General features: G+C 42.5%; 1 protein-coding gene across 7 annotated transcripts in view; it reads right to left on the minus strand.

Annotated features, from left to right (window-relative positions):
* Positions 1–10,580, minus strand: part of plekha7b (pleckstrin homology domain containing, family A member 7b) — a 62,580-nt gene extending 52,000 nt beyond the window's left edge. For all 7 annotated transcript variants that reach the window (XM_084018533.1, XM_084018532.1, XM_084018531.1 and 4 more), the window contains exons 1-3: positions 10,460–10,580; positions 10,279–10,355; positions 10,112–10,169 (exon numbers count right to left, since the gene is read on the minus strand). In XM_084018533.1, the coding sequence (XP_083874659.1) occupies positions 10,112–10,169; positions 10,279–10,355; positions 10,460–10,542 (218 nt within the window). In that variant the 5' untranslated portion in view covers positions 10,543–10,580. The remainder of the gene's footprint in view (positions 1–10,111; positions 10,170–10,278; positions 10,356–10,459) is intronic.
* Between the last annotated feature and the right edge of the window lie 9,752 nt (positions 10,581–20,332).

Consider the following 20,332-nt stretch of genomic DNA (forward strand, 5'->3'; position numbering starts at 1 on the left):
CTCTCTCTTTACTCTGGATCTCTCAGTAAAACTGCCCACACTTACAGTACACAGCTCTACTCAGCCTCTCCGGGGAAGAATGAAATGATAACGCTCCATTGTTCAGCCCCATAGAAGAAGAAGAAGAAGAAGAAGAAGAAGAAGAAGAAGAAGAAGAAGAAGAAGAAGAAGAAGAAGAAGAAGAAGAAAAGAAGAGTTTGAGAAACTCTGAAACTCTTTCTGGTGACTACAGATGATGAGAATTCACCCAACTGTGTTGTCCACTCAATTTAAAGCAGTGACCTTGGTCTCTGACTGCAACAAGAGCCCTCAGTCTCACCGCCAGTCCTCTTTATCAGATCACATCCCCGTCAGCCAGGCAGAGAGGATGGAGGGCAGACTACAGCTGAGTGGCCGCTGCAGTGCCGGTTCAATAATCCACAGACAGACGTATAGATAAAAGCTGAGGGCTGGATGAGGGCGGTTTAGGTCAATGCATATGATGGACAGCCAGGTCAACATTCATAACTCACTCTATCACCTGCTTCCACTGCTGTCCTCCTGGCGCTGATAATAGCTATCATCAGAATCCCAGTTTGATGTTTGAGCAAATCAATAAACCCATCAAACCAGAAAAGGGGCTTCGATAGACAAAACTTGGCTTAAATACTCATAAATGCGGGAAATGTTTGTCATGTAAGTATGGAACACAGGAATGTGTTCAGTCAAATACAGTAAAAGGGCAATATGACTGAGAAATGATTAATCTTAATTACCCTTCCATCATATAATAACGCAAAGAGTTAAACTTGGTTATGAAGTTAGTTTTGAATAAATGTAGACACAAGCCTGCATGATAACAAAGACTTAAATAACATAAAAACTTGTCTTAATAATAAAGATATATAATAGACCGAATGCATCAATAGACAAAGACTCAACAGCAATATCTAGTGGGAACCTTCAGAACAGCACACACTCCAGCAGGTCTCAATGCTTCACTGACCAGGCACACATCATCACTGACTCAAATAGTCTCACAGTGATTTTCAAAACTTCCATTAACTATAAAATATTCTGTCAAAATTAGCTCTACATCTGTGCTGCACAATCCAGGCTTCATTACAGTCAGCCAATTACAGGCATAGACGGTTGGAAGTGAAGACTAATCAAAGCGTAAGACCTTAAAATCATCAAATCACAAAGAAGATTTAGATGAATAAAAAGGAGAGTCATGGATGAGTAATTAGCCTTGCATCTCTGCGCTAATGCACATTAAACTGCACCGCTTTGTGAGAACTCACGGCTGTGTGGTCAATGTGTTCAAAGAATGCTGCAGTCTATGAAACTGCCCCAACCTCCAAATCTCTGTAGCATTTTCATTGATCTTTTTCACACTCAATATTCCGTTCATTGGAATAGCAATATTCAATCAAGTAATCCACAATGATAAAGCTTTCAGAGCTCAATCTGCTGTTTATTGAAGTGTTGTGTTATTTAGACTTCGAATTTTGTACCTGAAAGAACATGTATAGAGGAAAACACTACAAAGCACTTTAATTGTAATATTATAGTATCATAATTAATTTTCAATCAGCACATGGCACCATATCCTCTTCCAACAAAGGCCATAGAAGAATCATTTACTTTCAAGGTCATCCAAATCTGATTGTTCTGACTTCCTGTAGTTACCTGGTTTCTTGTCTGCATGTTAACACTGTTAAAATACACTGTAGATGCTAATGTGCCATATTAGTTAGCATTTGCTTAAAGGTGCCATATTATACTGTTTTTCCTCAATTCCACACAGCTGTCAGAGGTCCAACAACACTGTATGCGATATGCATTGCCCCAAACCCATCCATGGTCCTGAATTTCATCTGTCTAAAAGTTGCTCAAATGAGCTGGTCTGAGAACAGGCTGGTTCTGTGCCTGCACCTTTAAATGCTAATGAGCTTTCTCTTCTGTTCTTCTGTAGCTGGGACAGAATATAAGCACTTATGTTTTTTTTGCGTGTCTAGCTCTGAGCGATGACATTGTGAAACACCGCTATCTCACTGCTGTTTCACCGCAGGACACACCGAACTTCACCTCAGTGATGAAAGCCCCCTCTCGGATGTCTCCTATCATCGTGCAGAGGAGTTCGGTCTATGCAAATGACTCCTTTCGTTAAGTAACGACAGGAGCTGAATTTGAACAGCCCATAGGAGCGCCGTTCTACCAGTGGGTGGACTGCAGAGACCATACAGGAGGCGCTTGTTTTCCCTCATTCTGGGAGTTGACAGGCTCAGGGAGGACCAGTTTATGGGTGTAGAGACCAGAGAAAACCTGTTTTTCATAATATGGGACCTTTAAAGCACTATTAACAAGTCTCAGCAATGTCCCCTACTTCCAGCACTATTGCTCGGGTGACACCCATCTTCAAACTCTACCATCATTTTTAAGGTCAACTACACAACTGTCAAGTTCCGAAAATGAGACACCTGGCAGAGTCCTGTGGTAGAGCCCGCTACTATAGATGTCTCCAGGGCCACATTTTCCCATGATGACACACATAGACTCGCAAGGTGAAAGCAATTTCAGCGTCTCTGCATGCAGGTCAGCGGAACACTCTGAAAATACAAATCTACGTTGACATTATCATCCCCGTATAACATTGCTGCGCTGACCTTGTTAGCCAGCAGACGGTGAATTTAAGTCCAATGTTCACTCTCTTTGGCCTCCACCAACTCCTGAGGGAAATACTCTTCTCTATAGATGCTGTGTTCACCATCTACTAGCTGACTTTGTCTGTCTGCCTTAAGAGCTGAGAAGATTGCAGAGTTCATATTAGGGGTGGGAATCACAGAGTCACTCACGATACGATAATATCATGATGTTTCGCCCGCGATAATGATATCTTAGATATTCATGATATATTGCAAGAAATCATCTACGATGTGCATCATGATATCAGTGTATCTGAAGGAGAAAAAATACCACTGAAAAGGCAAAAGCAGGAACTAATCGTGCTTACAAGCGACACCTTTTAAATGATGTTTGGTGATGATTCAATTATATTTGCTCAACCAATGATTAGTGCAGCTTTAAAGCTGTTTACACTATAACACTGTTATTAAGATAGAAGTTCCACAGACTTTTCAATGCAGTATCTTAATTTTAAACACATTGATTGGTTCACTGAACCTTAGCTCCTTTTATCTAAATGCAAATGTCCTCTTGCATCTTGCAGAAAATCATGGCATTATGCTATTTTGTATTGGATTTTCTACTGGCCATGTGAGCTTCTCAGCTTTACATTACCAATTTCATTGTCATCACTTCTGTTCATCAAACACTGGAATCTTTTTGGCAAAAGAAAAAAAAATCAATACCTCATAAAAAAAGGTGAGGTCTCAGATATGCTTTGGAGAAAGACTGCCTCTTTTTTTACACAACATCCATCTTGCACCTTTCTGGCTGCTTTACTAATCATTCTCTTCTCACACATCTGGTGAGATGACAGTGTGGGACCTGCTTCTCTCTGCAGTGGCTCCAGTCACACTCTGACAGAATGCGGCAGAAAGATCCGTCATCTGAATTCAATCAGAGGGAGGCTATACAAACTCTTTCTCTCCTCCTGAGAAGCAGCTGTATGTACTCAGGTGCAGAGCTTCCTTTCAGCATCAAAAAGAATGTTTTATCAGAGCACGATACAGGTCGATTGTAGAAGCTTGGATGTGTAAAAACATTTTACACAAAGCAAAATGAGCATTTAACTAAGTTATAGTACCATTAAACTAGTGTTACCTTGTCTCAATCTGCCTCTCCTCCCCCAAACTGGAGGGCTCAGCTGAGTCACTCCCCTGGACAAGGGGCAGGCAACTGCAGCAGCAGGACCCCATCCCGGCTCGGGCATCTCCCCTGCCCTGCTTCTGCTCCGACTCCTGCTCCAGCTCGGACTGCACAAGCCGTCTGGGCTCATTCTTCATATCGTCCCACACAGGACACCTCAGGCCTCTGCAGCTCTTAATGTATTCATTCATTGCAGGTTCAGATATTTCAAGTCCAAACAAGGCCTGGTGGAAAGCTTCCTTTGTATTCTTCGGCACAGACGTCCACTGTACCGGACTCTCAATCTACCCTTTGTTTTCATCATCTTTATTCAGTCCGATGCTTTAACCTCAAACTCTATTTCTCAGCCCCAACAGTAACTGTACAGTATGTATCGTTTAACTGTCACAACCCTGGTAATACGTCCCCGAATGACGTGACATTGACAACACAGCTCTGTTTCTGAAACGCCTGATGTGCACAGAGAGAAGATAGATGCACCACCATGATAGCTGGACACGATTTAAACATGATACGAGCATCTACTGATAACGACGATGGGCAACATAAATTACTCTTTGAGAGGGAGAGGACCCCCTACCTCACAGAGATCCCATTTGCATTTCCTCGGCTATGAATGCTAATTTTCAATTTCAGAATAGTTGCATCTCCTGCTGACGACGGTGGCATGTGCGCTGTTGCAATCTTTGCCGGATTAATGATTTGTGCTGCAAGGCGAGGTCGTGTCTACGCAGGTTTCATGTTTGGGACAGGGAAATTAAGTAATTGTATTGTCTCGTGTAGCTTGTGTGTGTGGGTGTGTGTGAAAGAGAGAGAGAGGGAGAAATCAAGTTCTCTCTCCGCTCTAACCATCACTTTCTTCAATAAATAAACACATTTCTTTAGTGGTGCAAAGATTGGCAAAAGAGAACGCCATCGTGTTGCTAATCTCTTGACCTTGAAACACAATTAGCCTGTTCATTCAGTACTTCCATTTCCTGCCAGGCACACATGGTGGGAAGAGAAGCAAACAATCTGGGAGTTCAATTAAAAGGAGGCAGCAAATACAATTAAATGCAGAATGATGCTTCAATCATAGAATAAAGCACATAAGACTGAACCCTATTACTAAATTCTCCAACCAGCAAGCATTTGAAAACATAAGGGTAAGAAGTCTAACTTGTCAATGCATTTCCTGCAACATGATAAATGCAGTGCACTGCCATAATGTCCCCCGAATTAAATGTCTTTATTTTTCAAAATGAGGCAAAAGTAATCTGATCCATCGGGATTTTTTCCTGACAAGAATGTCACCACGGTGTCAGAATATCGATTTTCAGCGGAAGGTCACTGCCTCTACAAACAGCTTGAGGGCAGGAAGAGAAAGGGAGAGACAGAATTTTAGACTGGAGCATTTGCAGAAGTGATGTATATCTGAAACAGAATTCATCTATACTGTAGTTATATTTTGGCTTCAAACTTCGAGTGTAAAAATAGAATAAATATATGCAAAAGTTTTTCGGTTCCCTTCTGATGAGAAGACAAGAAATCGCTGGCTCAAACTGATCAGGTAAGAGATATGTTTATAGCGAAGTTAGCAAAGATAATGTAGCTGCTTCTCAGCTAACGGCTAACAACGGGGGTAAGCTAACATTAGCTTTAGCATTAAGTTTAGGCTTGATTTTTATAGATTCAGTACATACATATCCCTATTATTTTACACAGTTGGAAGAAAAAGAGTGAACCATATGTAATTGTGTGGATTTCTGCATGGTATGATGGTGCAGATGTTTTATGCATAATTGCTCAATGTGACATGTTTCTCTTGTGAGCACAAGAGAACATTGTCCCGCTTAAGCTGTCTTCATTGAAAACCCTCAAGCCTATGCTCCTTGTGACAAAATTAATGTAGTGAGAAAAGGTTGTGAGCAACATGTAATGATAACATGTATTTTCCCTTTAAATCCACTCTTGTAATCTTATATAATAAATAAAATAAGCAAAAAACTGCTTTAAAACATGACCTCAAGGTGAAGTTTGAAGAGTCTTCATCTGAGGAGTGACCACTTCTAAAAGGGTTCTCCCTTGAAGAGAGATTCTGCTGTTTTTTTTTTGCCTCTGAAAAGAAAACTCACTTCCAACTTGTCTTCCTGCCTGGGCCCAAAGGGGAAAACCATTTAAAACGTACATCCGCTGTAGTTGAGTTGTCTCACCTGCACAACGAAACACATCACAAGTTTTACCTCCCTTTAAAAGTTGAACTGTCACGTCCAGTGTCAAAGGAACAATTTCTACCAATATATCACCAAATAGGTTAAGTCAAATACTTTTTCAGTATTTGAGGAAATCTGCTGTGTATTTATTTTTCTGGACAGAGCACAATGGTAACCCTGGATTCAAACATACATCTGTTTAATGTTAAAATAATCTCAAATCTGCAAGGGCAAAGGTCATTTAAAGGGTAGTTTATTTTCTTCTATCTTTTTCAGCAATGATGTTTTGAACTCAGCAATGAGGTATGGATTTGCTGTGCTGGCAGAAAAAGAAAGCCTCATTAAATAGCCTTAAGATAAGGGCCTGTAGGCGCACTAAACTGCTTTTTCATCCCCTATTAAAATGCCCTGCTTCAAAACTCCCAAAACATCCCATGGCTAATTAAGTCATATTGTCCAGAAATAGGTGGCTACTTAAAGCAAAACAAGCAGCAGGAGAATGGGAAGATATCTTCTATTAAATATTGATGGGCTTATCACAGACGAGTATGTGACATTGAGACCGAGGCCTTTTTTTTTGGTGTGAAATCTAAGAGTTTGACAACATACACTTCTTCCTGGACTTTCTTTCCACAGCTTTGTAAGTCCACTCAATAATGTGAACTGTGTCCTCAACAGGACACCATTGTACCTCAGTGGGGTCACTTTCCCCTCAGGGAGCTATAGTATTGCACACTTCCTATGCTCAGTGAGTGAGTAAGGTAAATCTTACTGAACTCTGTTTCCCCAGCTTTAACTATATGAGAGATGTATTAAAGTTAATGACAGTTTGTAGCATCCTTCAATTATAACATGAAAAGCAAGTTTTACTTAGTTACGTCTACCTCATCTGACTGCCCCACCTCATTTTTCAGCCTTCTTTTGCTCCAATTTCCTTACTTCAATTGATTCCATTACAAATGTTTAACTCGACGCACAGACCTGTTTCATCTCTGGCATATTATCTACAGAGAGAATGAGATGCTTTAGGAAGACGTTTTTCAAATTGGGTCACTTCCTTGGAGTTTTGCCAGAAGTATGACAGCCGGAGAAACTCTACTTCAATCTGTTACAGATGGCGACAGACCTCGTCCATTCGTTTGGAGAATCTTCTGCTCCAATCTCAAAATGTAAATCTACTGATTTGTTAATGTATCAAAAGGTATTGTGAGCTACTTCATTTAAAATATATTTTTTTCATAAATAAATCCTTCAGACAGAGTTCAGACACTGAAAAAGGATTATCCCCCTACATTTGGCACATAAAAACAAACATCACATCAGCAACCATTAATCAGATAGTGCAGGTCTGGGGGCTGGCTGACGGCGAGGTGTAAATAAATGTCAGTTTAGCCACAGGGTCAGTGTCTGAACAATCCCTCCTTTGTACTCCTTCTGAGCCAAATTCCACTATCAACACACCACCAAACCTACGGACCGTTGTCACGGCAGCAGTGTGTGGACTTCAGTCCTGCTTCAGTTTGTTGTCGTCTGCGTCAGCTAACGACGAGAAGTGGGTTCAACAGTTGTTCATATCCAAGAGCCAACTCGCATTGTGCTGAAAATCGGATCCCAGGCCAAGAGGGTTTCTCATAAACTCGGATGTCTAAGTGAAATTATAGTAGCGTGAGATGAAAATTTAATCGGAAACACAGAACCATGAATTTCACCCTGGAGCAGCAAAACAAACGCACCTAAACTGACTCCTAATGGGAGATGTCAGTGTAGTATTAATGAGAATTTTATGTTGTAGCCATTAAAAAAATAACACTTGTGATGTTATGAATGATCTGAAATAGGGCCACACTGCAAGTTGTCCATCCCTTTCCAACATTTTATGTCACGTCAGTGTTCCAGGTTTGCCAGCTAACATCAACAACCAAAGGATATTTTTGCATTGAAGCTGTTAACATATTCCTGGAGAGTTTTTAACCTTTAATCTAAACCAACTTGTGTTTTTAAGAAGTAGTAGTAACAAATTAACCAGACCTGTGCATCGACTCTTTGAGTATAATTGGCAGTGTGCTTGACTGAAAAACAAGTTTAAGTAAGATTAATACAAGTGACCATTCCAGTAATTAACCTGTAGACTTATGGGACAACTTCAGAAAACTGGCATCATCCAGGTCTGCAATAAGTCAAATAAACTACCAGGGAGTAACTTCTCCATAGTGAGAAAATGACGGTTTCCCAACATCAAATTATGGCACAAATTTTCCCGACACAGTAATTAATTCCAAAATTAATGTCAAATATTTGCATGGTCAAACTCGCTTGATATTTATGTTATTTTACACATTCGGAAAAACAAATGTATCCTGATTCTCATGTATTTAGGGTTTCATCAGTTTTTGGTGAGATTTACCTCGTTTTTATTCAGAGCTGATAATTGTGAACCAAGATATGTATCTCTGTATTAACAATTTCAAAATACAAATATACCATGAATAAAAACAATCACCTCGCAGTTTTTACCTACTAAAACAATGATTTGATTTCCTTTCATGCAAAAGAGATATGTCATCGGTGCTCAAGATGAGCAGCCGTTCGTGTCCTCAGTTTGATTCCCAGAAACGAGCCCTCCACAACACAACAAACAGAGAGCGGGAGCAACCCAGGATCCTTCCACCAAGCCGACTGGGCAACAAGTAGTGCACCGGTTTAATAGCCTTTTAATGTTTAGCCGACCATATATCACACAACTTCACTGTTGTATTGTTCTCGCTTCTTACAGAAAAAGTGTGTGAACGAGGGAAACACAAAGACAACCTTTACTCCACACACAATAGGTGTGATTGTTAGCAACGACAAATTTGTTAGATTTGAAACCGTTTTATGTTTTTCACGGCCAAGAAAAGTCTTTCCAAGTGGCTATTGAATGCATAGGCATCCATTTGTCTGGTTCCACTACTAGACTATGCCTGTTATCACACAGCTTTCTCCTTTTTTATAGCAGGCATTGCTACAATAAAAAAAAGTGGCTGCATTGTTAATTCAGAGCTGCAAACCGGCGTCTGCAGAGCACGTTACTATCCCTCTCAGGAAGACTGCAGCTATGGGGGATATAAAAACCTCTGCATGCAGCCCCGGTCTGGAACAAACGAGGCAAACTGAAAAAAGGCCATGATATGACAACGGGTAGTGGAACTACAAAACCTTACACAAGTTAATGCAGGAGGAGTCATTGTAATTCATCAAGCTCCAATCAAGAATTCGTCCCCACTTTGTTTTACAGCAGGATTTCTGTCCATCATTGTGAGCCAGACTTAGGTGATTGGTTTCAGCGTGATTTGCTGGTGAGCTTGTGTCCTGATTTCTCTCACAGCAGCCATCTGATATATACGCTGACCGCCACGGTCCAGAATCCATGCAAACGCATAGCACTGCAGATGGAAATGCAAATGGAATGGTTTGCTACCTGAATCCTGCAGCGTCCATGTGTGTGAAGGACATGTGAAATCCTGACCAAAATTTAAAAAAAATTAAATAAAAACTTCACTCTGCGGTCTGTGACTTTGTAAAACCTGTCCTCTCTGCTTCAATAATGCAACCATGCCATACATCTCTGTCACCACATGGTCACACCCCTCTCCTGCAACCTTTACAGTCCATCTACCACACACACACACACACACACACAGACACACGCGCGCACACACACAGGCTGCACACCTATCTAATGGAAAGAGTAGAGGTCCTGCATGGAGGCTGTGAGGAGAATTTTAATAACCTTCCTCCTGTCCTGCTAGGCTCTGCCACTTTCCATTAGCAATGCAGGCAGAGATAAATGCCCCCACCTACCCGAGGGGACCCATGTGTGTTAATCCATATGGTGATGCGTTTGCGTGTCATTTGTCGTACTGCCTGCATTACATGTGTTTGAGAGCAGAAACACTGTGTTCACGGCGCCGCCTTTTAATCTAGTTGAACTCAGTCATGTTACCAAACGTGTCAGGCGGAGCTGCACGGCGACAGAGGACAGAAAAGAGCCGCAGAAAAGCATTTTTTTCCACACAGAACAAGTCGCTGATGGGATCAAATGTCGGGAGAAACGACGAGCCACTCACTTGATGAAGTAGCTGGCTCCCTCGTCCGTGAAGCCCTCTTCCCATCCTCTCGGTAAATCTGCAACACGAAGGGGGACAAAACCACATTGAACGGCCCGCCACAGACAGAGGAACACATTGCAGCGCAAACTGTCGGCGTCCCGCACGGCGGATACTTTGTGGCGTACCTGACCGTATCATGTGGCCCGAGTTAACAGGTTCCCCAGTGCGCGGATGTAGCCAAGTAGTGCTGTGACTTTTATCACTGCAAGAGAGACACCTGTTACTGAGCGGTAATAAAAACAACAAAAAGAAACCCTTAATGATGCCTCGTAGAGTAGCAGACGTAGAATAGATAAAGCGCCTCACTTAATAAAGAAGACCCGGCCGTCTCCACAAACTCCGTACGACCAGTGGTCAGGTAGGGTGTCCCGTCCGAGAGGTGCCGCCATGATCTCTCCTCTCCGGCTAGGCTTGTCCCCCCTCTCCCGCTCCCTCCCTCTCTCCCTCTCCCTCTCTCTCTCTCCCTCCGCAGACTTTTCCAGGGAGCCAAAAGAAAACCACCACTAGGGCTGCATTGTTTTTAAAGGGGAAGAATACCAAACTCGCTAACGGACCACTTACCCAGTTCCCCCCCAAGTAGCAGTCCGCTAGTTAGTCAAACAAAGCTCACGACTCTGCCACAGAATGAGAGAGGAAGCCCACTGCGGAGGAAAGTAGGGTGTAGCCCCCCAGGGTGTCGTGAGAGTGCACTGGGTTAACAATTTATGATTTCTTGACAATGTATGTTGACATATACACTATAAACCAATGTGCCAATCTTAAAAATAATTCTAGTTGCAAAAATATAGTAATAAGGAAGGAGTAAAAGGAAAATAAATTCCTTTACAGGATGTTAAATGACTACAAAAAATACCTCATAATTAATGAATATGCTACTGTACGTGGAGATGTAAGTGTGTGTCGGAGCGATGAGAGAATAAAACAATTGACCCTGCATCCTCATGGTAATATTTAATCACAGGATTATAAAGAGACAGGTGGCAGTCGTGTCTGAGGAACTATAGGTGATTGTGGTTTCTTTTTTAACGAGCAGCAAATTTAATAAAAGTTCAAAACAAAGTCAGTAGGCTACATGTAGACGCTTCAACAGTGTGTATACTGTATGAAAAAATATTTTAAAAAATGCAGAAATAATTCAATTGCAAATTTTTTAGAGGAAAAAGGAGATCTAGTTATTCAGATATCTTGCATTTGCACCCAAAATTATGAATGTTTTCCCATATATGCATGGTAACTGCTGCATGAAGACAAGATACACTTAAGACAGACTGTGTGTGTGTGTGTGTGTGTGTGTGTGTGTGTGTGTGTGTGTGTGTGTGTGTGAGTGTGTGTGTGTGTGTGTGTGTGTGGGTGAGTGTGGGAATCAATGTATGTGCATGCATGGAAGCTTTAGATGAAGTTTGTCAGCCTCACATCACCTCCACTGCAGTCACGCTTTGAGGACAGAGAGCCTTCCTGACCATGACACATTACAATAATGCTTACGTTGCATCAAACAGACCTGCCCAACTTACCATTGCCGGCCATAAATCTCACTTGGGCTTATGTGAGGGCAGGCAGTGTTCAAAGTCACAGTAGTGTTGGCACAGGAATTATTTTGCTGAGCATCGAGCATCAAAAGACAAGCAGCAGAGTTTCACTCCATCATGCCGTGCTCTCTTATATATAGCTGCATTATCATTTATATGATGTAACGTTATGCGCTTTAAATGGGGAAGAGCCAATGGTATCCCATCAAACAATCATAGAAAGACATGCAGACATACCCTCCCCTTGTTTTTGCCTGTGAGGTGTAAATTACAATAATCTTCATGTGCCCTTTCTGAAAGGAACATAACACTGTCTGGGTGCACATCAGTGAGCATGGAGCATCTGTCAACATTATAAATATTTGATCTGTGATTCCCTTTTGGTGGTGCTTTGTTGAAACATTCTCCAGTGGTTTAAGGCACTGTTCTACAAAGGCTGGGAAGAAAAAAATGTTTCCTCGAAAAGAACATGATAGTGCAGCTGGTGTGCAGAAACCAATTCGTTGTAAACCTCCGGGTCTCAATGAGCATTAAATCTGTTTGGGCTGTGTTAGTGGCCCGACACCATGCAAGACATCTGATATGTATGCTGGCGTTTCCTTTAATGTCACACTCATGTGTACTGTACTTAAAAAGGTACAAATCAAATGTGTGAATCATAAAATCCTATATTATGCCACCGGCAACAGGTCCACGCAAATGCAACAGATCTAAAGAAGAAACAATGATGCATTGTGGGGAATCAGTGCCCTGCATTGTAAGGTCAAGCAGAGATGTACAAGCCATGCTGTTAATCAATTAATCAATAATGTCACTTTATCATTGATATTGCGGTTCCCAAATTTGGTGTATTGTTCAACCAGGCTGCAAAATGAAGCCTGGGGGTCGCTGGAACATTGTCCATACTGCAGCGTAATCATCCGCTACACCCACTCATTTGACCTTGCTATGATTAATCATCATCTTCCCCACTACACACACACTTATACATACTAATTCCTACACAAATACACACATAGCTGATGCGCAGTCCAGTGCAGCTCTGCAGTATGGTCTCTGCTGCTGCTGATTCCTTCCTCTCGCCTGCCAGAGGCTCACAATGCAGCAAGGTGACTCAATGTTATTGTCTTCTCCTCGGAGAGCCTCCTTCCGCTGAATCACAGCTAACTAAAAGGTGCTGAGCAGAAAATATAATAAAGATCGTTTCTGGCTTTAAGCTCCTCAGCTCAGAATGGTTCATGTCCGAATCTATCTGGCTCACATAGGAAATCAATAACATCTTTTGAGGACTGCATTTTTTCAAATGAGGCATTAATCTCAGCAAGGTAAGGGATACAAATTAGTGTGTAGGTGACTTGCAGTGCCTGAATTATGACCTACACGCTGTGAAGAGTAATATTTAGACAATAGTCTCCTGTCCAATCATGGTATGGTTGTTGATTAAAAAGGGGTGCTGACCGCCCCCCATTTGCTCTAGATTTCTTTCACTTTCTATGTTAATTATTATCTGAGACAGTGATGTATTACCTTCCAGCTCATTGAACTGCTACACTGACATCTACAGGGCAGGGGTGTTATATTCAGTCTTAAGCCAACTGATCCAGATAAAAATGAAATTAAGTGTCTTGCTGGACCTCACAGGGATCATCAATGGTCTTTCGTAGTCCGAGCAGAAAGCCAAGTTTTACAAATCCCGGGCAACAAATGTGTGCCCTACAAGTAGCTTCTGAAATAAAACGGTAAGCTGGAATCTAATTTGAAGACAGTTTAAATATTTTCTTAAGTCTGTAGCTTTTAGTGCTTATTATAAAAACTCAATAAATCAACTACTGCTGTTGCAGGCGCTAACATGACCAGAGCTTCTGATTGATTTTAAACATACATCTCCAGCAGTAGTGTTGTTTTTGGCGGCCTGTTTTACTTTTAGTTTTAGTCTAGTCTTTGTCTCAAGCTATCATTTTAGTTTTTATTAGTTTTAGTCATGTCCATCCTATTTTTAGTCTAGTCAAGTTTCAGTCAACTAAAAGTCTGAGCATTTTAGTCTTATTTCAGTCAGAATTGTCCGTGACTATTTTAGTCGATGAAAACTGATGAAATTCTAGTCTAGTTTTAGTCAAAGATTATATTTAGCCAAACCCATTTCACAATTCAAACAAGGGTATCTTATTATTATATTATTGTTACCTTATACACTCAAGAATACATCCATTCCAGACACAGAAGACGCTCTGATTTGAATTAACAGCATATTATTTTAACAACCAAATATGTTATTACATGACCAGCATTTCTGCGTCTCGTCTAGTTTTCCTCATATAAAGGATAAAGGTTCATTGACGATGATATTTAGTCATCATTTTCATTAACGAAAGCAACACTACCCAGATACACATTTAATACAGTATAACTGTCAAAAAATTGGCAATACATATTACTAATATTTATTTTTATACTTATTTGACTCTTTTTCTTTCTCTTATAAATGCAACTGTATAACTTCCTGAGAGATTATTTAAAGGTACAATATGTAAGAAATCTAAACTGGCTGTAAAATCATCCTAATATGTCATAGAGACTCAGGAATAATGATCATATAAGATACTGAACTCACCAACAACAACAGTACAGCCAAAATATTCGCATTTAAAAAAATCTTTTGCGGACCGCAAATCATGTTTATGTTTTGAAAACATGTTTTGGAACGTGGCGTCTACAAATCATTGCAGTCAGTAGAGTCTCAGCTGCCGAGCAACCACGGGTTGCCAGTTTCGTCTGAGCTACAATGGCGGATGCAACCCAAACCCAAAAGAGCTCATTACGATTCACAAAAACGCCAAGATAAAAACCGAGGCAAAGCAAGGGTCTATATAGGGGATGCATTTGAATGGTGGAGACAGTTGAAAGCTAAGAGGAATTTGAAATCGAATGCAGAATTGGCTACTCTTCTCCTAGACAGGTAAGTTGAGCTTGGCTAACTAAGTTAGCATTATAGCTTGACGGGGATGGACATTTCGCATACTTTGAACTCTCGAGTAACAACCGTATTCATTTCGATCATAGAAACAAACGTTAGCAGCACAGCTAACGCTAGCAGCATTAGCACTGTCCTGTTACGGGCATCCGCAAACTACAAATAGCCTACAAATCGCGTCTAACAGGATGTAACTTTTACTATGACTTCCTGTCAAATCTTCGAAGGCCGATGGAAACTGTCTGACTGGAGCGCAGCGTTTAGGCTCCGCCTCCTCCGCTGATCTCGTCTGCTTTCCAGGCGAGGTGCAGTTCATCTGGAACGAACCTACTAATAATAATGCGACTAAATGAGACGAAACAACGTTATAACATTTCGTCTCGTCTCAATTAGGTCAACGAAAATGAAGACACATTTTAGCATAGTTTTTATTTTGTAAACCACATTTATTCTCGTTTTTATTCGTCTACAATATTGCATTATACATTTAATTATCGTTATCGTCACATGACCAGCATTTTCGTTGCATCTCGTCTCGTTTTTCTCACGTAATAAAGGTTAATTGACGACGATATTTCGTCATCATTTTCGTTACGTTTACGAAAGCAACACTACCCTGCAGGTTCCTCCCCCGGTGGTGAGCCCACAGGATGGCTGAGAAGCGGTTGCCATGTCCCTTCTTCTGGCTGTGCCCGAGCGGGCTCCATGGCAAGCCCGGCCACCAGGCGCTCGCTGACAGGCCCTCCCTCCCCAGACAGGGGCCCCGGGGTTCTTCCGGGCTGGGTCACTCCTCTTCTTCCTCGTTTAGACATGGGGTCTTTTGAACCATTCTTAGTCTGGCCCCCTCGCCTGAGACCAATTTGCCATGGGAAACCCTAGCAGGAGCACAAAGCTCCAGACAACACAGATCTCAGGGTCATAAGGACACACAAACCTCTCCACCACGGTAAGGCGATAGTTCCCGGAGAGGGTTTTTTTTTTTTTATATATATATATATTTCACATGGTGTTTTTTTGTTTTTGTTTTTTTTTTCGTATTTTAGTTGTGGGAAACCGGAGCACCCGGCGAAAAACCCACATGGACAAGGGAAGAATATATCATATATACATTTGGGGCCAAATTGGTTTGTTTGAATAGTTGTGGGAAACCGGAGCACCCGGTGGAAAACCCACATGGACAAGGGAAGAATATATCATATATACATTTGGGGCCAAATTGGTTTGTTTGAATAGTTGTGGGAAACCGGAGCACCCGGTGGAAAACCCACATGGACAAGGGAAGAATATATCATATATACCTTTGGGGCCAAATTGGTTTGTTTGAGTAGTGGGGGGAAACCGGAGCACCCGGTGAAAACCCACACGACACAGTGCAATTCACTGTGCCACCCTTTTTTTTAAATATTAATATATATATGTATTATAATTCCTAAAAAATAGGAATTATAAAACAGCATACATTATTTTCCATATTATAAATTTTGGGCCAATTTGGTGTGTGTGTGTGTGTGTGTGTGTGTGTGTGTGCTTTCATCAGTGTCTATGTCCCGTGAAGAGCCTTTTAAACCATGGCTTCTTCTTCTTCTGGATCTGGCTCTGAGCGTCGTCCAGCTGGGACCTCAAGGAGCTTTCTGTGTTCTTCAACTCCTCTTCTTTTTCTTGGAGAGCCTGGCTGAGGCTCTCAGTGGCCTGAAGGAGAGAAAACTTCTCCTCCTGGTCACTCTTGAGCTGAGCCTCATAGGAAGCTTTGTCTTTCAGGCCCTCCTTTACCAGGGAGTCTCTATTCTGCCACCATACCAGGCGGTCACTCGCCAACTGTTCTTTGAACTTTTTCTTAACAGCAGCCACGAGGTTGTTGTGATCTTCGTCCTGCGTCTTAAGCTGGGCCAGATGGTTCTTCTGGGATTGTTCCAGCTGTTGGAGGAGCAATGACTTCTCCTGAAAGCGGAGACTCTGAGTTTCAAGCAGATCTTTGGATTCTTTCAGATCTGCTGCGATCCTGCTGGTCTCCACTTTCTGCTGCTCCAGCTGGGCTTGATGGATCTTTGTAGCCTCCTTATGTTGTGTTTGAAGAGAGGCTACGCACGTCAGCTGGGCGAGGTACTTGACCCGGACTTCTTTCAGCGTTGCAGTGAGGGATGATCTCTCCTCCTCCACCTGGAAGCGTTCGGTCTCAAGATCCTGCTGAGATTTCTTTTTCTCCATCTCAGAGTGGAGACGCTCAGTCTCCAGCAGCTCTTCTGACTTTTTCACGGCTGCTGCAATCCTGCTGGTCTCCACTTTCTGCTGCTCCATCTGGGCTTGATGGATCTTTGTAGCCTCCTCCTGTTGTGTTTGGAGAGAGGCTCCGATCTTCAGCTGGGCATGGTATTTGTCCTGTGCTTCTTTCAGCATTGCAGTGAGGGATGACTTTTCTTCCTGATCACTCTTGTGCTGCTGCTCGGCCTTTGCTATAGAAGCCACAAGGAGTTTCTTCCTCTGCTCCTGCTTGTGGAGCTGAGCCTGATAGGAAGTTTTGTCTTTCAGGTTCTGCTTCACCAGGGAGTCTCTCTCCTGCCACCACACCAGGCGGTCACTCGCCAACTTCTTAGTCTCCTCAACCTGATGTTGGAGAGCTCCCTCCACCTTGCTCAACTCTTGTTGTAACTTCTCCACGTTGGTTTTAGCAACTGCAAGGAGCTGCCGTTCAGCACTGAGCTGCAGACTGCTGGCCTCCCTTTCACAAAGAAGGGCCCCTTTCTCTGCCTTCATATTCTGCATCTCAGCATGCTGGTCCTTGTTGATGGAGATCTGCTTCTGCAGATCACTCTCAGCTTTTTCCAACCATGCAGATGGAGGGGGGCCCTTTTGAGCCAAAGGGAGACTGCTAGCCTCCCTTTCACAGATGAGGGCCTCTTTCTCTGCCTTCATCTTCTGCATCTCAGCATGCTGGTCCTTGTTGATGGAGATCTGCTTCTGCAGCTCTCTCTGAGCTTTTGCCAAACAAGCCTTGGGTTCCTCCAGGGCCTTCTTATTCTCCTCAACCTGAAAGGAGAGAGCTCCCTTTACCTCCCTCAACTCTTTTTGTACCTTGCCCATGTTGGTTTTAGCAACTGCAAGGAGCTGCCTTTCAGCACTGAGCTGCAGACTGCTGGCCTCCCTTTCACGTAGAAGGTCCCTTTTCTCTGCCTTCATCTTCTGCATCTCAGCATGCTGGTCCTTGTTGATGAAGATCTCCTTCTGCAGATCTCTCTGAGCTTTTTCCAACCATGCAGATGGAGTGGGGCACTTTTGAGCCAAAGAGAGACTGCTAGCCTCCCTTTCAGGGATTAGGGCCTCTTTCTCTGCCTTCATCCTCTGCATCTCAGCATGCTGGTCCTTGTTGATGGAGATCTGCTTCTGCAGATCTCTCTGAGCTTTTCCCATCCATGCAGATGGAGGGGGGGCCTTTTGACTGCTAGCCTCCCTTTCACGGATGAGGGCCTCTTTCTCTGCCTTCATCTTCTGCATCTCAGCATGCTGGTCCTTGTTGATGGAGATCTGCTTCTGCAGATCTCTCTGAGCTTTTTCCAAACAAGCCTGGGGTTTCTCCAGGGTCTTCTTATTCTCCTCAACCTGAAAGTAGAGAGCTCCCTTCACCTCCCTCAACTCTTGTTGTACCTTGTCCACGTTGGTTTTAGCAACTGCAAGGAGCTTCCTTTCAGCACGGAGCTGCAGACTGCTGGCCTCCCTTTCACGTAGAAGGTCCCTTTTATCTGCCTTCATCTTCTGCATCTCAGCATGCTGGTCCTTGTTGATGGAGATTTCCTTCTGCAGATCTCTCTGAGCTTTTTTCAAACATGCAGATGGAGCGGGGCACTTTTGAGTCAGAGCTGTATTCAGCTGGGCTTTCAAGTCACTTATCTCCATTTGCATCTGTCTGTTATTGTTGCAATCTTGAGTCTGATCAAGGAAAAGCTGCATCAGGTCTTGATTAACTTCAAGAAGAACTCTCCCTTTTATTTTGCTGGAGGTGAGTTTTGCTTTGTCGTCCAAAGATTGTACTTCTAACTCCATTGATTTGTGATAGAAGTTCTTTGGGGTGTCACGTTCAATATCTGCCATCTCTGTGTCGTGCTGAACCAAGGTGTTCTTGTTCTGGTAGTTGCTCTGTGCACTTTCAATCACCACAACTTTGTCTCTGAAGTACAATGGCTTCTGACTGTAAGTTGTATAAAGAACAACATTGGGCACTTATACTTATACTTCCACTGGCTTTGATCTGTGATGTCATCAAGACATTCCATGGTCTTTGATCTCATGGTCTGATGACATCACAAATTCTGTGCTTTTAATCCTGTTCCAGGTGACATGTTCTGTGGTTGCTAGGGATACCGGTGTGATTTGTTGTTTTTTAAATGACCTTATTTGAAGTGTTGATGCACCTACAATGTTAGCCTAGCCTAGCACCCAGCTACAATGTTAGCCTAGCCTTACACCCAGCTACAATGTTGGCCTAGCCTAGCACCCAGCTACAATGTTAGCCTAGCCTAGCACCCAGCTAGGCCAGCTTGTTTGGATTCACAGTTGAGTTGATTTCAAGCTGAAGTCAACCAACATCACTAGTACTTTACAACCAGTGAAGTCAACCAACATTCAGTCTCCGTTGTGTCAAAGCGCAGACGACAGTGAAAGTTATGTCTACAAATAACCAAATATTTTTATGAATGACTCATGAAGGTGCAAGTCCAGTCAGTGCTGAAGGCAAATAGGGTCCACTGATCAATTAGTGTATTATACAGTCTGACGAAGCTGACTCCTCTGAAAGCTGTGCTGGCTGTGCCTACATGTACCAGGATGCATCGCACACAAATGGTGAGTTCTTCACCTTACACAAGATATCTTTTAGTCTGATAAAACAAACAAAATAAGATCACAAAATGAAAATAAAAGAATATTTCTTACACTAAATCATTAAAATACAACCGTAAATTTAACTCTTGTGAATGTTTTCTCTTACACTGAATAAAGACAGGCTTGAGGCCTTGTTACCTCAAAACACACTTTATTCAAACTGGACAACAAGAAAGTAAACTCACCCCGTCTTGGTTAGTCTTCTCATTGTTGTCCAGTTTGAATAAAGACAGGCTTGAGGCCTTGTTACCTCAAAACACACTTTATTCAAACTGGACAACAAGAAAGTAAACTCACCCCGTCTTGGTTAGTCTTCTCATTGTTCAAACAATCAGCAACTCTTGCTTGGTCGATATCAATCCTTAATTGACTAGCAAAGTAGTAGAGGTAGTAAGTAAAGTTAAGGTGAAAATATGCCGCATTTCTCTCGGCCACGTCGCCCCAAAATTGCCTTGTATGGTCATGACTGTCTCTTCCAGTTTACATCCTGAAGGTCTCCAGCACACCTCTGTCCCAGTGAGGACAACTTTCATTTGTGTTTGCACACCCGGCTCGCACACTCTGGATTGTCGTCAATCACAGCAAATACTGCAGACCTTGACATTCATTACAGCAGAAATGATTCCTTTTCTGGTGCCAGCGAAGGGCATTTTGAGCAAAGGCTCTCAGCCACTCAGATTTTGGAGGGCCCCTAGGAGCCATAACATTATGTTATCCTCCCAGAGAGATATGGCTGAATATCCAAATCAGCCAAAACACTGTAAATTGCCATAACATAACATTCTCTGCACTCATATTTTTGGATGT

Source organism: Eutrigla gurnardus (assembly GCF_963514095.1).
Source record: "Eutrigla gurnardus genome assembly, chromosome: 1".
Taxonomy (NCBI): domain Eukaryota; kingdom Metazoa; phylum Chordata; class Actinopteri; order Perciformes; family Triglidae; genus Eutrigla; species Eutrigla gurnardus.